At 40.4% G+C, this 21691-nt stretch overlaps 1 protein-coding gene and 1 pseudogene across 5 annotated transcripts in view; one reads left to right on the top strand and one right to left on the bottom strand.

Moving 5' to 3' along the window:
* The window catches only part of INO80 (INO80 complex ATPase subunit), a 129464-nt gene that overhangs the window by 78947 nt on the left and 28826 nt on the right, over window positions 1–21691 (top strand). For all 4 annotated transcript variants that reach the window (XM_082449312.1, XM_082449310.1, XM_082449311.1 and 1 more), the window contains 3 exons: window positions 2664–2804; window positions 9198–9423; window positions 13543–13670. In XM_082449312.1, the coding sequence (XP_082305438.1) occupies window positions 2664–2804; window positions 9198–9423; window positions 13543–13670 (495 nt within the window). The remainder of the gene's footprint in view (window positions 1–2663; window positions 2805–9197; window positions 9424–13542; window positions 13671–21691) is intronic.
* Window positions 2814–9191, bottom strand: LOC309654866 (small ribosomal subunit protein uS12 pseudogene; annotated as a pseudogene). Its single transcript has one exon. The product of its transcript is annotated as a small ribosomal subunit protein uS12 pseudogene (transcript).

Genomic DNA, 21691 nt, shown 5'->3' with positions numbered 1-21691 from the left:
TCTCTGTGCTCCACTGTGGCAGGTAGTGTACAGCTGAGGGGCCTATCATACTGCCCTGTTATTTTTCACTTGAGACTTTTGCATGGTGCCAAAAGATTCTACAAAAGCCTTCCTTCGCTGCTGTGTGTATATTGCAGTACTGGCAGCAAGACACACACAGTTGCCACTGCCTGCAGGGTAGTAAGATAACTCAAGAACATGAGGAAGGGACAACAGAAGAGCAAAAACTGTGACCACATTATTACCAAGTCACATCTCTCATTGTGTGACATTGTTTCTTTTTTTTCTAATTTGTTTTAGACCAAAGTAGACTAAAGAAGTAATGAACCTTCTTTTCTGCACTGCCCCACCCCCGGCCCCCTGCATCCTACACAGCGATGCCTGAGGTGTCCTTTGTGTTCTTCTCTATTAAGCATTAAAATTTTCTATATATAGCAGTACCTAGCAGTTCATGTCATTATGTGAAGGGAATGTGGATAGTATAGTACCAAGGACCACCTGTGCCAAGGAAGATTTGATGGAACCAATGTTAAGAGAAAATGATCTAGAAAAGTATAGATTGAGTGAAGTATACTGAGGGTAGTCAGGGTTTCTCTAAAGCTAAGCCTTGTGTATGTTGAGCATGTTGAGCTAGTGAATCATTTTTTAAATCTGGAATCAGCTACAAATCACCTTGATTTAGTGACTGCCAATGAGAAGCCTGTCTTAACCTAGCTGATATAAGACAAGTGAACATGTTCTAACTTAGAAATGACCACCCCGGAAGTAAAAATTATCATTAGACTTTTTCCAGAAAGGTATCACAAGCAAAATATTGTGTTAAAAAGACTCCCTATCATGATTGTTGTATCCCTTATTAATAACTACAATGTTGGAGAGAAAATTATTGAAGGAATTGGTCATTCTTTCAGCTCTTATCTGTTGGATTTTGCCATTTAAGAATACTGAAAATGAGGTTGACTTTAAGAGATCCCTCCCTGAGGCATTGTTTAGATACTGCTCTTTAGAAGTTAGTAAAGAATTCAGAAGTCTCTAGGCCAGCCACTGCTGCTATCTCAGCCACCTGGGTGGCAGTGGACACCCCAGCTAGCAGCCCTGAACTACGACAGATACGAGCAGCGGTTGCTAGGCTTGTGTCATCTCTTCACCCCCAGGAGGGGCAAGAAGAGCTATCACTAATAATCAGAAGTGAACTTTCAGAAAACAAGAAAATTGGCTACATTTTTTTTTTTTTTTTTTTTTACTTTCATCTGTGTATCAGCAATAGGATTTTTTTAGTAATGATCCTAGCTCCTCAGTATTGGAAGAACAGGGTGACACCTGGTCTATTAATCTTCATAATGATCCTCACACTAGGCATTCAGATGATAATGGAGATAAACATGTAGAGAGGTGGTTAAATCTCAGTGCAGATGCTACCCAACATAAAGATGAGAACACAGATATTGTTGAAAAACGATATCAGAAGATTAATGTTCTTTTCTGGTTAATGATGGGACCTAAACATCTAGAGAAAAATGTCAAACATATCAAAGCTACATGAGTCCAGCATTGTACTAAAGTGTTGTAAAGACTTCCATACAGTGTGATTAGAAATCACTGAAGACGTCCCAAGTCTGCGGGAAACATTTAAAGCCTTTCAGTTTTTTCATGCCCATTATTTAGAAGGTGCTGATTGCTTCATGAAAGCAGATTATGATACACCTGTCCTACTAGACAGCTTGAGATGGCTTCTTTCAAACTGTGATCCTGAAGAACCCATGTACTTCAGGAGGAAATATATACTAAACAAAGAAGCTTTGAAGAGATTTGGTACTGGACACTTTCGGTATTGGAATTATAACTGTTATTCTCCTGCAGAGGGTCCTGGTTACTGTTCATCTTGCAGTTTTTTGTATTATCTTCATTCATATGATTATTTAGGTTACCAACCTGCCTTGAGAAACCAGTAAGACAAATAAGTGAAATAATCGAGAATGAAGATCCAAAGATAAAATGTCTAATATTGAACTGAAGAAAGAACTGCACCTGCAATATATTGATACAACACTGTAATCCCACTGACAAATTCTTTGTATGTGAACATTCCATACTTAAAAATCTTTCATGTGAATGGCTGCAAACTGAAGCTTTAACATGAGCTTTAAGTCTGTTAAAATGAATTGATACAGTAATGTATTTAGTTTTTTAAATGGTAGTTAGGTTAGAGGAACTAAAGAGATATTGTTTCCTGTTCCTGACCACTTTTATTGATGTCTCCAAATAAATAGAACTTCCAACCTTGCTAGAACTATACTGCACTGTTAGTACACACATGAAATACTAAACAGATCTGCCTAAAAGAAAAATTTAGGAGGAAATATTATTGGTCATCTTTTTAAACTCAAGACAAATGGGTTTGTATCCACGGTTTAACAAATGAACCAAACTTCCCCTGACATACACAAAATGTTGTTTTGTCTGATGAAAATTTTGCTGTAACTATTTATAATAAACAGAATCTCTTCCAGAAAAAGGCAGAATTAGAGATGACATTTACCTAAGGTACATTAATAAAAGCACAGTTTGAAATTAGAATGAACTTTGACTATATGTGACATTTTTTCTATTTTGCTTACAATAAATAATTGTCAATAGCACTAATTTGCATTTTTGTTTTGTAGTCTCTGGTTTTCAGCAGCCACTGTAAAGCAGTGAGTGGCTACTCAGACCAGGTCATCCATCAGCGGAGATCAGCTACCTCCTCGCTTCGTTGCTGCCTGCTCACTGAGCTGCCATCTTTTTTGTGTGTGGCCAGTCCACGAGTAAGTGCCACAGGAGGGAAGAGATAAAATAGATGGTGTTTGAAGAAATAAACCGGTTTTCAAGGCATCCATTTCTTAACCAGAACTGTTTTAAGCTATTTGGACCTTGAGAAACATATAAATGCTCGTTATTTAGAAAGGGCATCCGCGGTCCTGGCTTTCCCAAGACAGCACTCCTCACTTTGAATTGTGTTGGTTTGAGAATAGTTGTATGGTAGATAGAAGTGACTTCTTTCCCTGATGTTGCTTCCATGTAGTTCCTCTCATTTAGCCTGGGGCTCTAAACTACCATGGGAGCAAGCCATCTGTTACGAGGTAGATTATCACCCAATAGCAGAGACAGGAACAGTGGAATATTTGAATAGAAGAGGGAGCCATTTGTCACCTGTGTTGAGGTTTTTGAGGGTTTTTCAGAGGAGGGGGCCCGATTGGGAGGGAGATTTGATCTGGCCTTATCGCCTCAGTACAGTCTCCAAATAACAAAGGGAAACATAACACTCCAGCATCAAGAAACTTCTTAGCTGGTATTCTCTCACTTTCTTCAGCAGCTCTGCCTGGACTGTGGTTCACAAGTATGTTCCCTCTGAAAAGTGACTATTGGGCCATATCCACCAGTCAGTGGTAGTAGTCTTGTTTGCAGATTGGGAGTAGTTTCTATTATGGTTTCAACTTTGGACAACTATTAGATCTTTCCTGATACCCTGTTTATCAAAACAGGGCACTCTGGTGATTGCCGACAGTGTCGCTGCAAAGGCTCCCCTTGGCACGCTGCGGCTGTTTACTTCGCTTACATCTTCCACTCTTTCATGTCTTTCTGATCAGAGCCAGACAGAAACTCTCTTACAAACATGAAGCAGTACATGAAGGGAGAGAGGCTAAGATGTGGCCAGACTGCAATTAGAGCAAAAATGAGTTTGTCTTCCCAGCTTGTTTCCATTTGCTCTAAGGGCAACTTTCAATTAGCCAGGAGACTCTAAGAGGTTGACTTTTCTTACCCTTCTGTGCTTTTATCTTGTTTTCGTCACTCATCCTAGCAAGTCTACTGTTTTCACAGTTCCATTCAAAGAAGGTGAAGACTTTTAAATCTTCTTTGTGATGATATTTCTCTACCATTATTTATATCAGCTTACATCCTTACTTTATTAAGTTATCAAAGGTCAGAATCTGGCAGAGGGTCCAAAGAAAGATGATGAATGGAAATGAGATGACAGTAGAGTCCCATTGATTCCTGCCTGTGTAGATTTCTCTGCTGGTCCTGTGCTACACAAACTTGATTCTCTTACCACTATCAACTTTGTTTGATTTATATTGATTCTCCAGAAAATATTTGGGTTTTGTAGGTACCCAGTTCTTCCAAAGCATTCTTGGTCTTTGAAGCTTAAGTTGATCTAGGGAAAAGCACTTTTTCCAGAAAACATCTAAAGCCAAGTGCTTGTATAGAAAGCAGCCTTCAGGCTTCATAGTTGTATGGTTGTTTCCTTTTTACTCTCCTAATCTGTTATGTACATGGAGAGGCCTATAAGAGGAAGCCTAGATTTTTGAGAGAGGGATGTCAAGACATTTTTTACTTCTCATATTCCCCGTGTTTTATGGAGCCAGTAAAAAGTGAACTGCCCTGGACTGTAACTGCATTTATGGACATAAAAATTCTTCATTGATACCACTCAGAGCTCTATAGCCAACCACTCTGGAGAATAACCCCACTCTCTGACATACTTGCATATACAGACCCCCACTGTACTACTTAAGTATTGTTTCTGAGGAGCCTGAAGTCTAAACTATCATGCCTGGTACTGATGTTTCCCTAAAAAACAATAGTAACTTGAAGAAGACTGTTAGCCTAAAGGTGTGGTGGCAGGCAGGAAGCACGAGGAAGCTTTTCTCATCTGGCTGAGGGGCTCCTCCCCAGCACCCTTTCCTGTTCAGCCCCTCTCCCCACGTTTGTCTCTAGAGTTTCTTCACGTAGCATGTGCTAAATCTGAAATGGGAGTAATCACCCCATAGTTAGGAGGACAGGAAGAAGAGTTTTAAACATATCTGAATGTTTTATACACACACAAGATCTGTAGATCAGGCCGGGGGTGTGAATAAGGCAACATTTTATGAAGTATTTTAATGATCATATGTTGATTTCTAACCCATCTGCGGTGGAGAGAAACTGATTTCCTTTGACGCCTCAACCCTGGCATTGAGTTAAGACAAATTAATTTCCATGGCACATGCTGTGAAAACTTTAGGGTCAATTCAGGAAGAACTGTGTCACTAAGGAAGGAATTATCATTAGCTTAAGAAATCATTCTGCAGGGTTAATAAACTAAGAGCCTGGGAATTCATCACACCAAGAAACTGAAGCGCTTGGAGCGGTCACGCTTCCTAGAGCTAGAGCAGGAATATACGTGTCCTCAGGAAGGACGCTCTGAATGCTTCAGGAGGCAGCCCCTGAAGATACTATAGTTTAGGAAGTTAATGAAGCAAGAAACAGGGGTTTGCTCATGTGGGACTAAAGGGAGTATGCATTTCCATTTGTGGGGAGGCAAGAATGGGTATGTCATGCTTCATCTCCCCCTGCTTCTGAGCAATCAGGAAGACCACTTGGGGTTAGCAGAATGCGTGGAGGCTGTTTAGGATAGAGCTGACTTAGAAAGCACAATTTAAGTAGAAATGGACTTGTTTGCCTCCTTTTGGACCTCATGAGTTCACTGCTTACGTACTTACAACATGACACTGTATGATACTGTATATATCTTGATCCAGGGCTCCTGCCAAATAAGCTTATCAAAACATTAAAAAATATTTCACTAAGAGCTGAGCCTTGCAAACCTCCTAGTTTTTAATCCTGGACTTGGAAGGCTATCAGCAAAATGAAATTGGAAAATAGGTGAAAGTTTATAACTGGAAAAAGTTGTTTTGTTTTTAAACTATAAGAGTGTCTTGGGGGCTTCCCTGGTGGCGCAGTGGTTGAGAATCTGCCTGCCAATGCAGGGGACACGGGTTCGAGCCCTGGTCTGGGAAGATCCCACATGCCGCGGAGCAGCTAGGCCCGTGAGCCACAATTGCTGAGCCTGCGCGTCTGGAGCCTGTGCTCTGCAACAGGAGAGGCCGCGATGGTGAGAGGCCCGTGCACCGCGGTGAAGAGTGGACCCCACTTGCCGCGACTAGAGAAAGCCCTCGCACAGAAAGGAAGACCCAACACAGCCATAAATAAATAAATAAAATTAAAAAAAAAAAAAGTTAGCTGCAGGGAGGTGACATAACTATGGTTGTTAAGAATAAAACATTAAAAAAAAAAAGTGTCTAGAAATGACACTCTTTCCTGTGTCACTGTTCTCCCCCTATTCCTTCATGATTTTCTAGCTTTTGATTTTTCATCTCGAGAATATGGGCCCAAAGTTTTTATATATAATTCCAGTATATATTCTGCTTTTCTTAAAAAAAAGAAAAGAAAAATCAAAGTAAGGGGTAGGGGGGAGGGAGGGAAGGATTGAGAGTTTGGGATTAGCAGATGCAAACTATTTTATATATAGGATGGATAAACAACAAGGTCCTACTGTATAGCATAGGGAACTATATTCAATATCCTGTGATAAACCATAATGGAAAAGAATATATATATGTAAAACTGAGTTACTTTGCTATGCAGCAGAAATTAACACAACAATAGTAGATCAACTATACTCCAATAAGATTTAAAAAAAAAAAAGCAGTTATCTTTGAGTGTAAAATTGGTCAATATGAGTCTCTAATTAGAAAAGATTAAGTATGCTTACTCATCCAAGAGTGTGCTTGCTGTTTGAGCTATATAGAACTGGTCATGCTTCTGTGGTTCAGACCACTGCTTCTCAAACCATTTTTGTGGAAGTATAGCCACTATTGATTGTCACATTCTGAAACTCATATCCTAGGTGGCAGATGTCTGCTCTGGTTTAGTATCTACTGGGCTACTGCCAGGACAGGCCATGGCGGGAGAGACCTAATTTTTTTTTTTTTTTTTTTTTTTTGGCATATGGAAATTTATTGCTATCCTGCTTTCATCATCAAAACTTATGATCTTGGTCTTTCCTTCTTGCCTTTGTATAAGGCCAAAAGGGAGACATTGGCTACTTTGACGACCTTAAGAGCAGACTCCAGGAATGTCACCAAGAGCATGACCTTTGCGACCAAATCCAGCAACCAGAACTTAATCATTTTCCTAAATGATGAATAAAATTCAAACACCCATCATTGGGTACAAAGGCTGTGATTTTTTTGCCATTCTTGATGAGCTTAACCCTGACACACTTCCTGATGGCAGAATTTGGCTGTTTGGCTTCAACCCCTACTTTTTCAAGCACAATTCACTTGGCATGAGAAGCACCTCCAAAAGGGTTGGCCTTCAGGGCTGTGCCCAAATGGGCTTTCTTGTACTGTTTATCATGCCACTTCTGGTCTCGTCGGTGGCTATGGAGCTTCCTGGCAGTACGAAGACTGCGACACTTGCCCATCCTGCCAGCGCCATGGGCCTGAGTGAAAGACAAAACTTATTTATTTTCATTTTTATTTATTTAATTTATCCTGGTTGCACCAGGTCTTACTTGGGGTATGTGTGCTCCTTAGTTGTACCATGCATGTGGGATCTAGTTCCCTGACCAGGGATCGAACCTGAGTCCCCTGCATTAGGAGGGTGATTCTTAACCACTGCACCACCAGGGAAGTCGTGACCCAATTTTTAATCACCTGCTTTGTGTTTCGGTCTTTATTTGCCTGTGCTCAGCTTTCGGTGGGAAAGATGAATAACTTGGAAGCAAGAGAACAAACTCCTTTTGGAGTGGGTAAATGTGGTATGAGATTACCAAAACCTATTCCTAGTACTAAGTAAGGTGATTTAATGTGTGAGCTTTTCTGGGTTTTGGAGCGCCAGGGGCCCAGCTTGCTGTGACCCACTGTAGTTTTGCATCTGGACCATAGATGGCACTGCTCCCTAGCAAAATGAATTTAGCTTCATCTGTAAGCCAGAGTAGTGTAGTCTTTGGTTATTGGTAAATGGTGCTCTTTCTCCAGTTTTGGTATCCTCCAGTTTCCAGCAGAGGTACCTGCAGCCCCACAGTCAGCTAGCTGATTGTTTATGTACCCCAAGGCAGTATTTCTCAAGGCTTGGCCTGAGATGCTGGGGTGCATGTTAAAAACCGAGAACTAGTGACTCCTACCTTAGGCCTGGATCAAAATCTGCACATTAGATAAGCTCTTAAGAAGGTTCTTATGCCCACCAAAACTTGACAACCATTGCCCTAAATATTGATGGGCATGAAAATAGAAAAGTTAGTAGCAAGGTAGATTTTCCTAAATGTCTAACTTCCAATAAATAATAGAAGGAATAGAACTACCTAACTACGTACAGCCAGTACTTTATGTTCTGATCTTTCCCATACCTCTGCCCTTGCTCCTTATATCCACATTCTTCGTATCTCCTGGTCTAGCTCCATGGTTCTTCTGAGCAACTCACTGCTAATAATGGGACCTTAGCATTTTTATCAACCTGGGCTTACAGGTAATCACAACCTCCAAATTTTAACAAAAGGTAACCTCAGACTCCTTATCAGATGATTTCACAGACATCTGAATGCATAGCTGCTTATTAGAGTGGGAATAGACCCAGGTCATTAAAGAAGGATAAAACCTGTGTTTCTAAATTGGCAGGAGCCTGCTGTTCCTTTGGGGGGCAGCATTTGAATGTGAGATAAGAATTTGTGCAAAGCCTCTGCCCTAGCCGGGAAATGAATTCACTACTCTCTGGCAATTGCTTTCTCTAATCCCTACCCCATAATGCTCCCTGCAGCTTATGGCCTGAAAGAAAGATTCTCTTATCTTCCATTAGGTTTGTCAGTCAGTAACCTGGTCAGGGAAGAGGAAAAAGAAATGTTGACAAACTTGGGAGCTTTGCCACAGAAGCCTTAAAGATAGCTTCAGATGCACCAGGAGGATACTCTTTAGTTCTTTAATAATGACTATCTCCAGCTCCCTTTATGGCCTCACCATCCTGTGTATGGCTAATAGAACTTTGCCAAAAGCACTGTCTGGCAATGGAGATGACAAAGTGATCAGATACATATATATATATGTATATATATATATTTGTGATAGAATTATTCCTGACCTGGTATCCCAGTTTATCTGCAAACTCCAGCACTCTCTGGATCTTTAGTTTGTTGAAAATTCATGTTATGGAGGTTGGCTTTTTACCTGGGGAAGCTCACTAAGTCAGTTATTAAGGACAGGTTAGTTTGTCAGAGCAGGGAAGTTAAAACCGCTAGTCTAAGAATTATCCACATTAGTCTGATTTCAGAGTCAAAGTTCTCAAAAGGCTTAGTGGGTGTGGAAAATGTGAAAGAGCCATCTCATGTGAATCTTTCACTGCAGGTCACCGCAGTGCCATTGGATTCTTACTGCAATGACAGAAGTGCAGAATATGAGCGGCGAGTGCTGAAGGAAGGAGGGAGTCTGGCAGCCAAGCAGTGTTTGTTGAATGGGGCCCCTGAACTGGCGGCAGACTGGCTAAATCGACGGTCCCAGTTCTTTCCAGAACCAGCTGGAGGACTGTGGAGCATTAGGCCTCAGAATGGCTGGTCTTTCATCAGGATTCCAGGTGAGTCCTCCTTTCTCTTGGCATATGTTCCCAGCTTTGGCAAGGGAAGAACCAGGAAAATACTCCATGTGGTGGTTTCAGATATTCAGAATTCAAAGTTCTTGAGGTTTCTATTTCCTCTTTTACCCTTAGTGATTGTAGGTAAGAATGCTTAAGTAATTTGTGACTTGAGTGGAAATAGAAATGTTTTTTTAGATTTCTGCCTAAATGCTGTCCTGTGACAAGCTTACAGCTGAGAGAGGAATACCACTCTTAGGAGTGGGGGCGGGGGGTGTAGGGAAATAAACTTGGTAGGAAAGGCTTCAGGTCGAGTGAGTACAGTCGTCTTGTGCCATTGCCAGTGGAATGAATGAGAATGTCGTCACTCACAGAAAGCCTAGTTTAAGTAGCATAAACAGTGTCCTGCACGAAGCACTAGAGATCTGAATGATAACCAGAAGAAAAACAGTGTTTTGTGCCAAAATGCTAGCGGATTCCCAGACCTACTAGAGTCAAGGTCGAGGGTTGAAAGGAAACTAGGTTTTCATTTTTGCTTTAGTGAGACTACTTTTAAGGAAACCGAACACAGGGTTCATAGGCTTATGTTCCTTGCTTACACCTGCAGGCACACTGGAGTGATAGCTTAAAGCTACCATGTTCGTTTCAGTTGTCCAAATTCTCTGATGCTTTGATTATATTCATCTTACTGGCACATAAAGGAAGTAAACTAGAGTTAAGTGTTCAAAAGAGAGGCTCTGCTATTTCTAAGAGATAACTGGGTTCTAGGCTTTAAGGCCTGGCTTTTCCATTTAATGTTAACTTTGTCAAGTGTCGAGGGACTTTGGGTCAACCTGTTAGTTGCTTTGGGGGTGCTTTGAACTGGAAGATACCGTTTTGTGTACAAGAGCAATATGTATATGGCCTCATATCTGACTTAAAACAGATGAAAGCAGTGGGTGAAGGTATATTGTTAGAAAATAAGGGGAAAGCCCAGGTGTAAAGCAGGCCTGAATAGTAGTAGGAATAGAGGAATAGAAGCCAGCAGGTTTGGAAACCACAGAGTCCCTGGCAGAAGATGAGCACAGGTGTTAAAAGAAGCAAGATAACACCTTATTTCTTCTTTCTCCCTTTTTCATTTTGACTCCTAAGTTCCCAGTACAGAAGGAGAAGGCTTATTGCTGGCGCTGTGGGAATCTCTTGTGGCTTTTCCTGTTCTTTGAAAGAAAAATGGACCTTGTTTAAATAGCAGGAAGTGTCTGAGTTCTTTTTGCATCGATAAAAAGCACCAGCCTCACTGGCTGTTTACTGTGAGAACCAACCAGCTCCTCACTGACCCCATTGTGCTCGGTAGACTGGCTGGGCAGGGCAGTGGGGGTTGGAGGGGTCACTGGAACCTGTATTTTATCTCTTTTTCCTCTATACTTTTACATTTTCTGTTTCCCTGAGAAGGGTTGGTTTTATTATATTCCTTGAGAGACTGACCAAAATCTTCTGGATTTCACACCTTGAATGTCTCTCTGTTTCACCAAGAGAAGTGTGTACAATCCCTTCAAAAGTCTCCTCTCCTTGGAAAAAGGAGATATTATTTTATCTGTTACCCTGATTTTACTGCCATTGGATACATTCATTTTGTCGGTGACCAGGATCTTATACTGTGGTCAGTAAGAGCTTGTATCTAAGTGAAAATACTGTAAGATTGTACTGTAAGATTGTAGGAAAGATTGCAAGAAAGTAGCGTAGGTCTGTTCGTTTCAACACTTTTTGAGCTTCTGTTTGAAAGAAGGGGCTGGGCGCAGGTTTGACTTGGCAGAGTCAGCCTAATTTCTAGGGAATTGTGCTCTTCTTGGCTCTACGCCCTGCTTAGCAACAGGTGGTGCTCTTGTCCAGTGCAACTTTGGTAGCTCCTGAAAATTGGGTAATGGATGCCAGGCCCAGAAGGCAACAGTGTGCAGTGAAAGAAAACTTTTTTTCTGCTTAAGTGCTTTAAGGCTGTTGCTGATGTCACTTTCTTCTTAGACCTTTTCCTTCAGGCAAGTCCAAAGAAATTCTGTCTATCCACTTCCACCTCCCCCACCTAAACAATAACAAGCTAACAACAGGTACGACTTCTTGCTTCTTTTAGGTGCATCAGAGTTCTAAGTGTACATCTTCATCTCTGAGTTTTCCTAATCCTAGCATCAGTTCGTTCTGCTTGCAAAGTAAAGTAGATGTGGGAAGCAGGAATGTGTGAAAACCATTAAATCATGATTTTGAGATGAATTGAAGCTTCTGAATACTCAGACACAAGACAGATTTGTATATGCTTAAATATTTGTATTGAGGGACTATATACGAATGGAAAGAGGAGATAAGCAGGCTGCAGAAATCTGATGCGCTTAGCTTGCCCGCTGTCACTCAGTGACTGAAAAATATATGGGCTTCTTTTTCACTTTTCCTGTGCTTTTAATGAGAAAAAAAGAAACTTACTGTCTGAAGCTGATTGGTACCTCTTTGGGGAATGTTTAGGAGCTATCAAAATTGAGGGACCCCAGGGAACCCAATTAAAGGAGAAGGGTAATTGGCAAGAAGAAACCCTTGAAGTTGTTACGAAAGCATTGCTGCCTGATCAGACTGGGAATTTATATAGGCCTCCTTGTCCGGTGCCAGCAAGAGGGCTTAGCAATCGGTTCTGTCCCAGCTGCAGTCATTTGATTGCGTTGGTAAGGAGACCAACAAGGAGAGCATTTCAATAATCTAAACAGGACCAAACAAAGAGGCTGAACAAAGGTGTGTGCCACAGCGTCAGGGAGGGGGTGGTGGAGGAAGAAATGTGGCCTGGCAATGTTCCGAAGGTGGGAAAAGGCAGGCTGCAGTGCAGAGGAGTAAACATCCAGGACCTGTAGCTTTGTAGCAAAAACACAGTGGCTGATAATTTGTTGTGGTGCTGTCAGCACATCTGTTCTCATTCGGTTTATACAATTAATTGTGCACTTGGCAGATAGTGGCGAGAACAGAGAAATGACTGTTGAAAACTCTTGGATTGCTCTCAACAGTCAGCTTCTATAGTTCAGAGGAAAAACCACAGGTTCAAACCCTAAACTAAAGGTGACAGTATGTTTTTCTTAACAGTTTTCTTTTTTTACTTTTAGTAGTTAGCTGTGTATGTGAACTCTCTAGCCTTTCTGGCTCTCTTTTTGCGTCCCACAGCCACTTGCAAACATACTCTTATATCTCCCAGCCCCTTAAGTTTCATCTCTTCCCCTCCTAGTAGCAGCAATTGTTTAGGGTATGTTTATGGACCAGTCTGCAAACAGGAAACTCTACTTCCTGAAATGTGATGGGAGTTGAATGATACTGAATGGATAAGATGAAAATTTGTGAGTTAAGTGTTCTCTAAAGATCTTTGGCTGAAATGCCTTTTTTTTTTTTTTTTTTTTTTTTTAATGGGAAGAGGAAGGAGGAAGCACAAATTAGTGAGTGAAAGCAGCTTCCATTTCACAGAAACCCAAAGTCAGTCTTTCTGAAAAGCTGAATAAGCCCTAGTGTCTTTATTAAATTACAGCTTAGGATAATGACATTTACCAGCCAACCTATTTGATATCATCCAAGAGGGAGGGGGGTTTTTTGTTTTGTTTTTGTTTTTGTTTTTTAGTGCATTTCTTGGTGTTCAAGTGTCTTTAGGGGCAGGCAAGAGCAGCCCTTGTTTCTCTACATTCTCATGCCTTTGGGAGGTAAACCATATAGCCACAGGACTAGTAGAAACAGATACCTAGAGATAAGATGAACAAAGGAAAAAGATTTCTCAGGTCACTTAACAGCAGGTTTGGCATGGATATTACTCTTAGATGTCCACATATACCTGCTGTCTCTTGAATAAAAATGTGGAGCAGGGAAACTTTCAGATGCCTTAAGAGCAGATGTCTGATTGGGAACTGTCAGTTGGGAGGGGACCTACACCTCCCTACTTCAGGATGTTTCTTCCCAGAGCACTACTGGATATGATTTAACAGTGCTTTGCATTCTTCTCTAGAGTACTTTCCTGCTCTCATGATGACAAGCATCCTGGTTGCAGTAATTTTGGCTGCATACAGCTTTGCAGTGAGTGATTTTGCTGCTTCAATTAAATACAATTTCCCACTTCCCCCCTTTTCTTCTCCCTAGGCAAGGAGAGCCTCATCACTGACAGTGGAAAGCTGTATGCCCTTGATGTCCTGTTGACTCGGCTCAAGTCTCAAGGACATAGGGTCCTTATCTACTCCCAGATGACCAGGATGATAGACCTGCTGGAGGTAGGAGAAAGAACCTTGGGGACTAGGACACTTTGACATTTAAATTGCAGGAATCATAGATGTATGACTAATGTCAGTCCTGCTTAATGGGAACCCAAAACTTGTCTTCGTGATTTGACCATCTATATGGGGAGGAGAAGCAACTCCTGGCGGATATGAAAGTGTGCAAAGGACTTCTTCCTCCTTCCTCCTTCCTTATATCAGTGAAATAGAATCCCCCTCCTCCCTTCCTTTACTAGTGAAGAAATTCCTGAATTTTAAAGCAGATCAGATCCTAGGAATTTCTTGAAAAATCCTCTGAAATTCTGTATGGAAAACAAGATTTGGGATTAGTTCTCTATTAGAGAGTAGCTATTCATCCTGAGTTAGTGTAGTGGTTCTCAACCTGACTACATTTTGCAGTCTTTTGGGGGAGCTTTAAAAAATACTGATGTCCCATCCTCAGAGATACTTATATAAGAAGTATGGAATGAGGCCTAGGCATTAGGATAAAAAGCTCCCAAGGTGATTCTAATATATAACCAAAGTTGACAACCATTGGGTTATGGTGAAAGATACAGCTCTGTCTTACTGTGCAGGGCAGATTTTGTTTCTTTTATTACTTCTGAGTTGACATTCTCTCTGCTTTCTTGTTGTTGAAGTAGTGGCTTATTATTTGAGGGAGAGAAAGTCATGGACATATAAACAGAGGAGTGAAAGTGAGGACAAATAACCACAGACCACTAGAGTAAGTTTTTCGTGCAAGAAAGTTGGAAAGCCATCTGTTGAGAGGCTGAAGCATCTGGATGTCAGTAGTGTATAAATATTCTCATGTTTTTTTTGTGTGTTTTACATATTTAAGGCTTTAAATTTTAACCCTGCTACTCCAGGGACTAGTTGGTAATAAATAAGTGGAAATTGGACCATGATTATCCCTATCTAGGAATAAAGGAGTAGAGATTCTATCAGTACTCCTGATAGGAGTACTGAAGGGTACTTCAGAATGAAGGAATGAAGGGTAGCAATAGGGGAGAATGTTAGGTTCTTCAGAAGCCAAGGCTGGCTCGCTGAATTTTGCAGTGAGTTTATCTGAATTCGGTGGCAGGCTCTTAAATAATCAGGCAACTTCTTTTAGCAAGAGACATAACAAATAATATTTGAGGTCAATTTAATCACTGTGTTTTATGTTTAATAAAAAGTGTTTAGCCTCTGGAATGCTGTCAACAGGCAGAAGTTTCTGCCTTTTTGTATTGTGAGTAGGTCATCTATTTCTAAATGATGGAAAAAATGCTTATAAGTGACTGTGAGTCACCATAAGAGGCGATTAAGCCGTTGTGTTTGATGTAAATCTTGACTATGTTAAAGGTCCTAACAGCAATAATCCAAAATAAAAGGACTGCCTGCATCCTTAATATTCTGTTCAGGGACTTCCCTGGTAGCAGAGTGGTTAAGAATCCGCCTGCCAATGCAGGGGGCTTGGGTTCGAGCCCTGGTCCAGGAAGATCCCACGTACTGCAGAGCAGCTAAGCCTGTGCACCACAACTACTGAGCCTGCGCTCTAAAGCCCATGAGCCACAACTGCTGAGCCCGTGTGCTGCAACAACTGAAGCCTGTGCACCTAGAGCCCGTGCTCCACAACGAGAAGCCACCTCAATGAGAAGCCCACGCACCACAATGAAGAGTGGCCCCCGCTCGCCGCAACTAGAGAAAGCCCGCGCAGCAACAAAGACCCAATGCAGCCAAAAAAAAAAAAAAAAAATTCTGTTCAAACTAAATGATGCCAACAGCCAAAACAATATGTATGAGTAACTTTCTTTCAGTGGGACTCTTTTTAGATAAAGTGTACCTGCGTTTTCCTGAAGAGTCAGGAAAGTATAGATGAAATAGTAATCTTTCACTGATAAGAATTATAGAAAAGGTAATATGCTAAGGATATTGTAAGGGAGTTAATAATCTTTTTTTTTTCCCAAGGCTATATATCAGTATATTATAGAGTCCTAAAAGCTGATTCACATTATAAGGGAAGTTCCAAGGAAAAGGGGGTGAGCCACCAAAAAATAAGCTAGCTCTGGTAGATGAAGGTGAGTGTGAGTAGGTTAAGTGACACAGTCCTGCATTTTTGTCCCTTATTCTGTATATTGCACACTTCTAGGTACTCATAAGAATCACTAAGATAAGTAATTCAAAGTATGATAATGAGTTTTGTTCAGGATGAGTGCTGTAAACACTACCCACCAGGGTAACTTCCTGTCTGTCTATAATCCAGCAGGATTTTTAGAGGGGATGTGGACTTTGTGGGTAGGCTTAGCAATGAAGGCAGCTTGAGAATCTTCTCTAAATGTAGTTGCATCGCTCTATGGGGAATTCTAAATTAGGGAAAAGCAAATTCAAAGCCTGAATTTCACAACTGCTAACATTCCTTAGCCATGTGTGTAACATGCTTCTAGGATGCTGAAGCCAGAAAATGTTGCAACTGTTTGTACTGAAGAATTAAAATGAAACTGTTGTCTAGTTTCCTTACTACTATACTATTCTTCCTTCAACATTAAATTTTAAAGTTTCTTCTTTTTCAGTCTATTTATTTGTTTTAATATTATTTATTCAAACGAACCACATTTTGTATTCCAAGAATTTAGTCCTCCAAATATATTTTGTGGGCATAGAATTACAGTGCCCACAATGTTTAATATTTGTCTCATCATTTATAGAAATGTAAATGTACTGTGGATTTTAGGACAGTGCAGGATTAGATCTACTTTTCATTATCTTTTCAAAGAGTATTATGGGTTTTTCAGTCACTTTCATGATGGAAGCTTTCATTGTAAACATTCATTAGAGCCATGTTCCACTTTAAAACATGACCTAGTATTAATTTTAAAAAATACCTTGACCCTTGGCCTTGCTTCTTCATTCTCAGAGTGTTGTGGTTTTTGTTTGCTTGTTTGATTTTTTAGATTAAAAAAAAATGTTTTCAGGATTCTCTTTTTCCCTTGACATCTTGTACCCTGTATATCAAAGATGGAAGAAAAACTTCCAATAGAGCAGGAATTTGAGCTCACATGGGGCTGTTGAAGCTCTGCTGTGTAGCTGTGGAGCATGTCAGCATCTCTTTTATCTAACAGCCTTTTTGGGGTTTTTTTGTTCTGTGCCTTAGCCTTGGCTATGTGTTTGTCTGTTTCTGGGACTCAGAAGAACTAAAAGATAGTAAAAATTCACACACTTTTGTATGGTCAGGATTCCATTTTGTGAAAAATACTAGTTCTAAGCACTTTGTATTTGCTCAGTATTTTCTAAAGTGATTGATAGCCTCCTTCTCTTGGGCAAAAATCTGACTTTAATTTAAATTTCAAGTGAATATATCAGATCTTCTTCCAAATAGAATTCTATATTCAGAAATATTTCATCTTGTCCCATGGTATCCAAATAGTATTTCCAGATAGGGGATTTAAAAAGGAGACTACTTAATTTCCAGGGCCAGGAATTTTTAGTGTGCCATGGGTAGAAGTCAAGGACATAAATAAGGGAGGATATCACAGGTCACTAAGTTATGTTATCAGTTTATTTTTTTATTTCCTGAGTCACATACAGGGTCTTGCCTGATGGGGGTACTATGGACACAGATATACATAGCCCCTATGCTGTTGGGATGGTGGCATCCAGCTGGATGTCAGACAAAACTTTTCCCACCACCACCATTTTACCCTATAGTTTGGGATTACTCCCCGTCCCTCCCCATAGTTTAGTAGTTGCAGAGAGCTTTTAACTCACTACAGATGACTTACATTATCTCTGAGTCATCTCTTTTGAGATTCATTCCTATTGCATCAAGCAACTGAGTCTGTAGTTCAAGGAAATAAGCCTAAGTATTTTCTGTGCAATACAGAAATACTTGGAAAGGGTCAGCCAACTGGTGCTGTATGTGTGATTGTTAAGTACTGAAACCCAGACAAATCTTGCACTGCACCAATATATGAAAATAATGCAACACAGAATTAAATACAGATAATCCATAGCTAATGATGATATATGAGACACTGGGTTGTGTAACTTGCCTAGTCAGCAAGTGCCTCACTGGGGAAGGATTCATCCCAAACAGACATTCTATCATTTATGGGCTGGCTTTTCTTAGAACTCCAAGTAACCTTTGGGAGCTGTGATTCTGAACATACAGGGAAACTGAGTATTTTAAAACTGCTCCGTGGAATGAAAAGCAAATTGGGGTCACTGTTAACTAGCATTTTCATTAGGTCTTAGAAGTGATAGAAAGAAATGTGTTTGCTTACAACCACACTATATTTATTCTGTTTAGTTCATTTCTTTTTCATGCCTACTATGAGCGAGGCACTGTGCTAGGCAGAGGTAAATACCAGTTAAATGTGGTCTTTGACTCTAAGAGATGTATCTAGTGAAGGATTTATGTATGTATGTATATATATATCTCACACAAATAACTGTCAAGTGTACCCTGACACTAATGCCAAAAATAAAGCATAAACAGAGCTGAAGGTAGCAAGAGGGATGATACATTTATTTCCAACTGGGTCACTTCGGGGAGGCTTCACATACGGTGACATATGAACTGAACTTAAATAGAATTTCAACCATGAGGAAAAAGGGCATTTCCAGACTAAGGAAGCCAGATGTAAAAAGGCACAGACGTGGGAAGGTACAAGACATTGGGCAGTGGGGAGTAGTTTAGTGTAACTGGAGCATATGGTGTAGAAGAAAGGGGAATAACAAGTAGGGTGAAGGCAGATTATGGTGGGCCCATGAATGCTTTGTGATTGCTCCAGAGGGCTCTATATTAGATAAGGGAAGGATAGCTATCATATTTCACTTACTTGGTGCAATTTGCTTGGACAAAAGAGAAGTTGTAATAGACATTGAGAGGAGCCTCACTTTTTGCCGGTGATATACACCAAAGATGGAAAGGGGCATGTCCAGGAAAATAAAGTTACACTAGGTCTGCAGGTTTGTGGATCATACTGAGTCTTCCCCTCAAATTTTTTTGTGACAGTGAAATTGGGTTAAAATGAACATCAGAGACAACTTTGAAATAGAGAAGAAGTCTCAGAACGGAAGGTTTGCGTTAGGGATGTATAAACATTTGCCTTTATTTTTTCAAGTGCCCAGTTACCCTTTCTTTCAGATGATGGATGGGGGTTATAGTCATAATATATTAAGAACCTTGTGGGGCTTCTCCCTCCCCTTTTTTTCCGCTCGTGGTAGTGAGCTTCTGTTCTATCTGGGAAGCAGTAGGTGGAAGGGTTAAGCTAAAGGCTCTGGATCTAGTCTACTTGAGTTCCCATCCTAGCTTCATGCCTGCTGCCTGTGTCACTTTAGAGACCTTGCTTAACATCTGTAAGATATGGGAGTGACAATAATAACACCTACCCGAAAGGCTGTAGTGAGGATTAGATAAGCAAAACCAGGTAAAATACACAGAATAGTGATTGTCACTTAGTAAATGTTCAGTAAATGCTAGTCATCATCATTATCACTACTACAAGATGAACCTAGACCCTTTGTATTATGCCCCTGGGTGTGTGAATGTTTGCTTTTATTTAGTATACTTTAAAGGATTGAGAGGCACTTGCTGAAACTATTTTGAGTTATGCTAATAGCTCTGTTCACATGCTACTGCTTAAAAGGTAGGACTTAGGGACGTGTTCCAGAACTGACCTGTCTTCTCAATTTGTATTCTAAGACAGTGGTTTTTCAACTGATGGGGTTGGGTACAGGACAGGAGACCTAGGTGTAGACATTAAACAGGTGGGGCCTGGACTCCCTACCCTTCTTTGTTAGCTAGAATAGTTAATTTTTTTAAAAATCTATTTTACATTAGAGGGATTCCATATAAGAGTTTTCTTGAAAAAAGTGTTCCAGTGCTTTAGAAATAGCATAAGGGTATGTTCTATAACAGTATAAATGTACTTACAAGTCACACCTGTTAAATGCAGATTTCGATTTACTAGATATGGGGTGTGCCCCTCAGTTCTGCATTTCTGACAAACTTCATGTGTTGCTCATCTGAGAGCCATGCTGAGATAGCATGATTCTAAGGGACCCTGCCCTGCCTTCCCTCTGGAGTGGTTGTTCTCAGCTCTAGAAATAGGGTGTCTATTGCAATCATCTTTGGAGCTTTTTAAAAATAAACCGGTCTAGGCCCTAACCCAGACCTACAGAGTCAGAATTCCTGGGGGGGTGGGACCCAGGAATTTTAATCCCGGCTGAAAATCACTACTCAGATGCCAAGAGTACATCTTGTCCATAACCCCTTTGGCTTCTTCAATAATTTTTAAAAATAGTACCTACTAGAACTGTATAGGTCTAAAGACTTCCTAAATGTTAAAAGCCATAATTTTTATTTTATTAGTTCAAGCAGAATTAGAGCTTACTTTGGTTAGTGGTTATTGATCCAGTTGAGAATACTGGTGTTCATATTTATTTAATTAAGGGAGGATACTAAATTATGAGACTTCTGGGAGAGGAAAGTCTACATTTGGTTTCTCTTTTCTCTTCGCTGCTTTAAGTGGAAAGGAATTCTTGGTTTACAAGGTTCCAAGAAATTTAATCATACTGATGGATCATTTTCTGAGCTTTTCCTAAATAACCCAAGTAGACTTGGGTTAGAAATGCCCTTGGTTTCTACAGAGTGCCAAGTGTCAGGAAGAACTGGGTAACGGTTGGCCTTTCTGTACCATAAGCCCTTCTTAATGCACAGGAGTGCTAACATGACACGGTTCCTACAAAACACAGTAAAGTCATCCAGCAAGCAGTAGTCATCTAGCAAGCAGTAGTCATCCAGCAGTGGTCCTCAGGCATGGGAGTGAATTACAGACTATTGGGGGATGAATGAGAATGCTGTGCCATCCTTGAAAGACATTTAAGGGACTTCAGTGGTGGCGCAATGGTTAAGAATCCGCCTGCCAATGCAGGGGACACCGGTTCAAGCCCTGGTCCGGGAAGATCCCACATGCTGCGGAGCAATTAAGCACATGCAGCACAACTACTGAGCCTGCGCTCTAGAGCCCGCAAGCGTAGAGCCTGTGCTCCACAGCAAGAGAAGCCACTGCAATGAGAGGCCCGCGCACCGCAACAGAGTAACCTCCGCTGGCCGCAACTAGAGAAACCCCGTGCGCAGCAAAGAAGACCCAACGCAGTCGTAAATAAAGTTTGTTTAAAAAATAAATAAAAGTAAAAGACATTTAACTGCAAAACTCAGCAAATAGTTACTAATTAACCAGTCTCAGCTGCTGGCTTTGAAAAGAATATATTAAGAAAGACTCTTAAGACGGATATTAGAAAACCTTTTGATATAGAGATTGTTAAGTGGGGATAGATTTTTTTAAATAGATTTTTAAACTTTTCAAAAGTGCTATGACTACTATCAAATCATTTGTTGTTGTAAATTTGTCTTTTTATTTTAAAAAATAGAATTAAATTTTATATTAAATCATTAGGTGTTTTTAGGATCATAGGAGAACTGAACTAAGAATGGAACAGTTCTTGAAATTAACAATTGGAAAAAATAAGGCTTTTCTTTCCGGATGAGCATTTGGTTAAATTAAGTATCTTTCCCAAATAGCCTAGAGTTCTAGAGAGATGTCTAGGATAGCTTTGATGTAGCCAGAATTTGTGAATGAAAGAAATATTGAATTGCCTTTTTAGCTCAGTCTTTATCTTATAGATGTTTTTCTGTATTGTCAGGATATAGCTATGCCTCTGTCCTGCTTTTAACTGCTGTTTCCATGTCCATTTACTTGTTGTTTTGAAGCTATTTACTGAAATAGGATCTAAACTCAACTAAGCCTTCTGAAATCCCACTATTCCCCTGGGTGAGAGAGCAAAGGCTTAAAGCAGCAAATGGGAAAGATTCACTTCCGTTGCCTCAGTAACAGGTTGTCTATGATCAGTGTTGGTTTGATTATGGCCTGGGATTAATATCTCTAATGTTGTTCTGACCTTGATATATAAATGATGTGAACAACAAGATCTACAAGAAGATTCATTTATCAGTCCTGTCACTAAAGTTGGAAGTT

The sequence above is a fragment of the Balaenoptera physalus genome (genome assembly GCF_965194825.1).
Source record: "Balaenoptera physalus genome assembly, chromosome: 2".
NCBI classification, from domain to species: domain Eukaryota; kingdom Metazoa; phylum Chordata; class Mammalia; order Artiodactyla; family Balaenopteridae; genus Balaenoptera; species Balaenoptera physalus.
This window is presented reverse-complemented; position numbering and strand designations above follow the sequence as displayed.